Source organism: Rhipicephalus microplus, chromosome 9 (genome assembly GCF_043290135.1).
Source record: "Rhipicephalus microplus isolate Deutch F79 chromosome 9, USDA_Rmic, whole genome shotgun sequence".
NCBI classification, from domain to species: Eukaryota; Metazoa; Arthropoda; class Arachnida; order Ixodida; family Ixodidae; genus Rhipicephalus; species Rhipicephalus microplus.
The window spans coordinates 40,454,170-40,461,694 of NC_134708.1; the positions used below are offsets into that span (position 1 = coordinate 40,454,170).

Sequence of the window (7,525 nt, forward strand, 5' to 3'; positions counted from 1 at the left end):
TTTCCTTCAGAGTTGACTATCGAGAGCGAAGTAACCTTAGACGTTTTGTGTAATGTTCGTCAAACTTTTACGAAATAATGTAAACATTTGGAGTACACTAGTAGCATACGAAGGCAGTTAGTGCTCGGTGTTTACATAACGCTCACTTCTCTTCGATTGACATATTGCACAAATAATACTGGTGTGAGAACTATACACGCTACATGCAGGTTTATTCTTCATCTCAACAATTTTGGCAACGAATATATGTTACCTACAAAACGTACCGCCACACACGTTTAATAATGCGTTTATATGCTTCTGCAGAATCCATTTCTCTTTTCGTTCCTATATGTCGTTGGGAAGCAATTGGCAGGCAGCCTTGGCTTATATCATGTGCCACATTAAGATAGTTTGCCTACTGCTGTAAAACCTAAGAAGATTTTTCTGTTGGCTTATAGTTTTGGTTCTATAAACGATAATTTCCAAATCCCCACTTTTACGAAAGGAAAAGGGGGTGTAAAATCATAAAGCGCTCAAAAACATTGTGGTAGAACAGCGCAGAAACCTGGACGAAGAAAGCACAAGACACAGAACACAACTTGTGTCTTGTGTTCTGTTCGTTCAGTTTTCTGCGCCGTTCTCCCGCAATTTTCATGATCCAACTAGCCCAACTAAAGGCAGCGTGCTCCGAAATTTTCCGTCCTTTCGTTTCGATATCGCCACTGTGCACCAGGTGGAGGTCTTATTTGAAGTCTGTGAGACGCCCCTAACACCGCCATCGGAGTTCACCATCAACCAGCTCTCTTGCCTCGGAAGAACCTCCTCGTTCACAGGTCGTCGTTGGTCTCGTACGACCACCGCTTCTCGACGGCCGCAAGGCGGCGCAGCGGGCATCGTGTGAACGTGGCCGCATGCGGACCGTGGCAGTTGGCGCAGTGGGGCTTGTCCTTGCGGTTGCAGGTCCTGTAGCTGTGCGGACCCGAGCACACCTTGCAGCGCGGCGTGCGAAGACAGTAGCGAGCCATGTGGCCGAACCTCTGGCAGCACATACATTGCACGGGAGGCTCGAAGTGGGGACGTACCACGAACGGCCGGTCACCGAGGTACTCGGCAGCCTCGGGCTTTGGCACAATGGTCGTTGGCATTTTCTTGTCCGGCCTGAAATGTGTAGACACGCAAGAGACAGCTTGAAGGCCCCCTCACGAGTGGAAGGTTCGCATGCAATTTCAATAAAACGATCCATGGCCTTTCAAGGTCACGGATCGATGCCTCAGTATGTCATCTCTTTACCTTTTCAAGAGTGTACTTATTTCTGAGTGGGCAATGTTATATCGCGGCCGCTCGATGAAAAACGCACGGTGCGACCTGCCGCGTGGTGCTGATACTGCATGACCGTGGCCTCCGAGATTAGCCGACGGCGTGCCCTTCCTGCGGCCATGGACCATATTGGCAATCGTCCTACCCAATGTGCGCCGGTGATGTTTCAACCTAAATATAGCAAGTGTAAGGTTTATTTGAAGTGATTTTTCGAGTGAGTTCCAATTTTTCGCGTCATGTTTTCCTTTTTTTTGTTGCCGTCGTGCTGTTCACGCTCGATCATGTTTGTTTGTTGCACAATTATTTTTGAAACAGGGGAGTTGCTATTTGACGGGTGCGGTTGTATTTCTATAATGATTGTTGCTCAAACCCTTGAAACAAAAGCATTGTGAACATCAGGGGAGTGATAATTGTAGTGGGGCTTCTTCGTCCAGAAACTGTGGACTTGGTTTGCAATGAACTCGCCAGTCGTTTCACATTGCGCAGCACCATTCAACACTTTCACAAAACAGGCAATGTCAGTGTTACTTTCAGAAAACTGTGCACGCTACTCAACCTCATTCACTTTTACTTAAAGGGCCTACATTGCTCCTTTCATACGAGCGATCTTCGCACAGAAGCAGCGCGTTTTCTTTAGGTTCTTTTTGAATTCAACTGGCATATCGCGAGCGCTGGGCCGGATTGCGAACGGAGCGCGCAGATCCGAGCGAGATTGCTCTCGCCAAATCTGCGATTGGAACGCGCACTTCTCTATGGGAGCTCTTGGTGAGCCAAAATCTAGCGGGGGAGCACGAAAGGGTGCGAGAGAGCACGAAGCGTTTTTCTAGTCGTCCACGGACATCCATCGCTGATTGGATGAAAGGCGGGCGCACTGAATACGTCACTTGAACTTCCGGTCAGATCTGCCGATTTCGGCGGATGAAGGATTCTTGCTCCACGGTGCAATCCGTGATCTGCGGTTTCTCTCAATCTGCCATTGGAACACACAAATCACGCTCCCAATACTCCATTGAAATGCGATTGCTCCGCTTAGAGCAGAAAACCTTGATCTGCATCTTCCATAGGAATTCAACATTAATCGGTTTAACAACGTGGAATGTAGTTTGACATGATGCATCTGAAAATTATGAAATTTCCACACACCTTTCATTCCCTAGTTTGGAGTTTTGGGCGTCATGGCTTCAGAGCTGTCATTTCATTTCACGAGCCGTTTTAGCTAGTGACAGGCCTGTCTAGTGGAGCAGCGTTGCCAAAGCACTCGGCAAGCGACTGCGCATTATCGCGTTCAATTTCAAAGCGTGGCCGATTCTTTCTAGGAGCAGGCGTGCTTATGTATCTTGGATAACCGGGGAACACTGTCGGCACAGCCGTTGGGAAAGGTATTCTCAATTTCTTGGTCTTCTTGCAGTCCTGCTCCATAAAATGCAAGGCGCGCACAAGAGACCTGTTTTCGGCTGCCATACTGTTCCCTCCCCGCTAGGTCCTTCACGGGAAATGTTTCGCAGCCACGCTGCTCTGCGTTTTACGTTACTGGGAAACTCGTGGTAACGTATTTGCGGGTCATTCGATGCATTCGTAAAACGCAATGACATACGACAGTTGCGCGGCAATTTGCGTAAGGCATAAAATGCCACACATGCGCAAACTTTTTTGAGTGGAACTGAGTGCGAGTTATTCACGAGGAGAACTTGAAAGTTTAAATTTGGGAGGAGGGATGGGGAGAGAGGTGTTAACGTGTGATTTGCGGAATGAGTGAAACGCACCAAAGACATTGCGGCTGCGAGACACACCTTCATGCTGGACCAAAGATAATATAAACCATAGATAATATAGACCATAATATAGACATTGCAGAATACACGTGTCTCCAACATTTGACCTTCATCGAAATGCGACTCACGTGGACCGTATTGGACCTCATCGAAATGAGACTGACGTGGACCGTAGTAAACAGCCAAACATATAAACAAGCGAGTTACCTCGGCGGGCTGCATCAGATTGTTTCGAACTTCATGGGTATAGCGGCAGCTCCGATCCGAAACACGCAAATGGGAAATCCACTCGGATCAAGCGTGGACCACTTCCCAGTATGCTTCACTTCCCAGTATGCTTAGAAGTTAGTTCGTGCGTTACCGAGAGTGTATGCGCTCCCCTGCTCGTCTACGTGAGTTAATCTGTTTCAAAGCGTCTACTAACAACTAGCCCAGTTTATTGCATTTACATTACCAGCATTTAGCCAGCGTTTACCCAATTAAAGAGGACGGATAGATCGGAAATATTGTTAGGGTTCACAATTACGGTAAGGCAGCGCCAAACAATGAATACACAGCAAGAAACGAGAAGAAAAGACGTGCCGCTGTTGTCTTCTCCACCATTCGTAAATACAAACAAATTTACGTGCCTATTCATTATAATGCAACGCATTTCTGTTATTCACGACAGTTTGTCATACAGAGAAATTCTTGTCTCATTTCATCCTCGTGTATTTGTTGTAAGGCACTGTCTTTACATAATCGCTCCGCTGAGCCAATGCTAGCCAGAATCAGTCAACACCGGCAGCAAATTCTTTACTCAAGCCATACATTTATGAAAATTAATAAAAAAGATCGTTTCAGGTTCATTGAACTCGTACTGGTTAAATTGTACCTTCGAATTTACATCGCTGATGTTTTGCTTTGAGCTATTAGCTCGAGAAATATATTTTTTTTCTAACGACTGGTAAAGTTACGACATATTACTTCAAAAGACATGGTTCTCTTTTTAAAGCTGACTTTTTTATGCTGACCATTGAATGCGGGAATAATTGATATCGCTAACGGAAAAAAAAGTGAGAGAGGCTCACTGTTCGTGAGGTTAGCATTAGATAGAAATACACATTCTGGGTTACGAACCTGAAGGTGAGTACCACGTTAAAAGTGGGCACTCTCTCGACTCGTTCGTCCGCCTGCCGCTTGTAGACCACCTGGCGGCGGGCGTGGATGACTCCTTGCGAGACAAACCACTCCTGCAACTGCTCGTCCGAATGGTGAAGCGGCACGTTGGTGATCTTTCCCACGTTGTTACTCTCGCTGGAATGTACCTTGGCGCCTACCTAGGATTAGACATTGAACATCGGGCGAAATGATTGATTTATGGATTGATTGATTGATTGATTGATATGTGGGGTTTAACGTCCCAAAACCACCATATGATTATGAGAGACGCCATAGGGGAGGGCTCCGGAAATTTCGACCACCTAGGGTTCTTTAACGTGCACCCAACCCTGAGCACACGGGTCTACAACGTTTCCGCCTCCATCGGGAATGCAGCCGCCGCAGTTGGGATTGGATCCCGCGACCTGCGGGTCAGCATCCGAGTACAAATAGGGCGAAATGAACTCGGCAACAAAAAACAAGAAAGCAGAAAAAGAAATTATACACCAAGAACACCATACGCGCACGCAAACATGACGCTAACATTAGGGCTGGATGTTTGTGCCATCGCGCTTTTGTTTGCGTCATTTTTATGTTTGCGTTATTGCGTGTTTTGTGCGCTGCGTCACTAATGTTATAATTTACCAAGTGTAGAAATTGTAAAAGCTGGAAAGAAATAAACTTAACTGCATTCATTTTTTTTGCTGCATGAGCTTAACTATTATACACAGCGTTAGGAGTTACCAAAAGCAGGAACTGTGAAAGGGATACATACCGTTAGTGCATACCAAGTAGGTTAAAAATTGCTCAGCAAATCTACCCGTAATATTACAGCTGCAAGAACAGCGCGAACGAACAAATGAAAGATAGGTAACAGGAAATATAACTTACAGTCCAATAGAAAGGAGTAATGCGTTAGATATGCGTTAAAGAATGAAAGAAATAAAGAAATATTTAAATCTTAGAAAATGACAACTTATGCCACAGCGGGACGAAAGGGGTCCAGGAACAAGAGCTTTTTAGTTATACGCCTACGATAAGATATATGCTGTCGGTGATTATTATACTGGGTCAGTGTCTATCAGAGGCACGATCACGTTGTGACTCGCGTTTTTTTCTAAACATATCCCGCCATAATATTCACAAAAAACCCTTTAAAAACCCTTTATCAGGAAAATATTTTCCTGATAGGACAGAGTACACACTTACAGCCAGTTTATTGCTCAGATGGCGCGAATATGTGTACAATCAGGAGGGTGAGAAGTCGACACACGGAGAAAGGGAAAAGTAACAGTGAATGTGCAGGACATCTTATGTACGTCTTGAAAGTACATTGCAGTAAATGTTTTGTACATGCGCCGTCACTTTTCTATTTCTCTGTGCGTACTCTCATCGCCCTCCTAATTGAACACATATTATGAATTGAATCATATCATCTGAACAATAAAAAGGTTGTAAGCGTACGCTCGGTCCTGTCCGACTTCTTTTCTGAAACGTTCTGCGCACAGAGACATCAGTTTCTTTTCAGAATGCATTACTAACCAGCCCAAGTATTCACCTTGTTGCAGAATTAACGGTTCTGAATCATGGCAATTGTTACATCGGAAGTATATATTATCGAAGCGTGACTTCACTTAAAGGCCAAATGAACAGTCAGTAAGAATGATGAAGATTGGTTGGTTGAGCTCTTCGAAAAAATGGGAACAACTAAGATCGCAGCGATACCTGGCGGCAGTATGTGGATGCCAACCACGCGTTTCTTGCTGTATGACCTCCGAGATGAGCTCCAGCAGCATTCGAAATTGAAATCACCATTACTAATACACCACAACACGCTGACCCCGACAGGCCAATGCCATGGTTAGATATCCATGTCGATTATTACGGTTACCTCCAAAATTACTGTTTCGTTATTAAATATGACGATGGGGCAAACGATCAGTGCTATGCAGCTATAGACTTTTTCGAATTCTGCGAGAATGAAGAATAATAAATGGCGCTTTCCAATGACGCAATCAGAAAAGTCCTAGCAGCTAGTTACTGTCTATTTCACGAACCAGGTGGTGTCACGGAAACACAAGCATGTCATGTGGTAACGCTCGCTTCCATATTTCATTTGAATCGGTGCATCGCAATACTGAGTTGAGACATGCGAGGCCCAAACAAGTTTTCTTGTTGGCCGTTTCATAACGCACCTTATAACCGGCGATGTTCCGCACTCTCAGCAGTCTGGCTGCCGCCTCTGCCGAACCGACGACGACGACCAGGCTACCTTTGTAGGTAACCCTCTGGAACAGTATGGGTTCCTTGGCAGCTGCGGTCAGGTCTACAATAACCTTCTCGATCTCGAGCTGGAAGAAGGAGGGCGCCGAGCTGACCGTCTTGAAGTAAACTTCGATGCCCTGAACCTTGAAGTCGTCGTCGTCGTACGCGCAAGACAGGCCATACCAGCCGCGCGGCTTCCCAGAGTGGTTCTTGGTCCTCCACTTTCCGCGGAAGGCCTCGGCTGCCGGAAACCACCGATGTCCAAGACCACCGTAGGTAGCCTTGGGTGGTATCATCGGATTCCGAATCGCCACTGCAGGCGGCAGCGGAGACGAGCTGCCTGGAACTTTCGAGGCAGACTCCCGGTCAGACCTGGAGGACGTCCGTCGTTCGCTAGAGCTGGCCGAGTCCAGGCGTGTGTATGAGTCACCGGAGTCAGAGTCTGTGCGCAACTCCGTGTCCGAGATATGCTTAGATCGAGCATCCGGAGCCACCTTCGAATCTCTTGACCCCCTCGCCTGTCCCGATCCATTTTCTTGGTACTTGCTCGGTACATCGTCCAAATGTGTGCTCGCCCTTTTCGTGGAATGTCTGCGCGTACTGTCAACGGAATCGTCTGACTCATCGTCGGAATCTCTGCGGGAATATTCAGGAATTAGTGACATTATGAAACCGCAGGTCGGCAATGTTCGCGGTGCGATCTTGTTGTGTTGTTGAAGACTGGTATCGAATTACGCGGAGCTCTGACTGCTGTGAAGGATCTCCTTTTCGGCATATCGCTTGAAATAAATGTTTTCTTCAGCGTTCTGAATGCAGAAAATATTGAGTGTGTAGAGATGGTGGCATGCGAAGCGAGTGCCTGCCGCTAAAATGAGCACACAATAGGGCAATATCTCTCGACTTCGCGCCGCATGTGCAGGCTTCGACAATACGGAACTTCATCTCTATCGGAATAAGTAATATGTCGAAAATATAAGACTATCTAGAGCAAAGCGAGCGATGGGTCTCAGCGAAAATTCGAGACGAAGCTCACCTTAGCATAACTATTT

The 7,525-nt window shown here is 46.4% G+C and overlaps 1 protein-coding gene across 1 annotated transcript; it reads right to left on the reverse strand.

Moving 5' to 3' along the window:
- Positions 1 to 404: 404 nt before the first annotated feature.
- LOC142772232 (uncharacterized) lies at positions 405 to 7,141 on the reverse strand. The gene is made up of 3 exons (XM_075874428.1): positions 6,407 to 7,141; positions 4,191 to 4,390; positions 405 to 1,140 (listed from the first exon to the last, which is right to left on the reverse strand). Exons 1-3 carry the CDS (start codon positions 7,139 to 7,141, stop codon positions 810 to 812), a joined length of 1,266 nt encoding a protein of 421 aa, XP_075730543.1. The 3' UTR covers positions 405 to 809.
- Between the last annotated feature and the right edge of the window lie 384 nt (positions 7,142 to 7,525).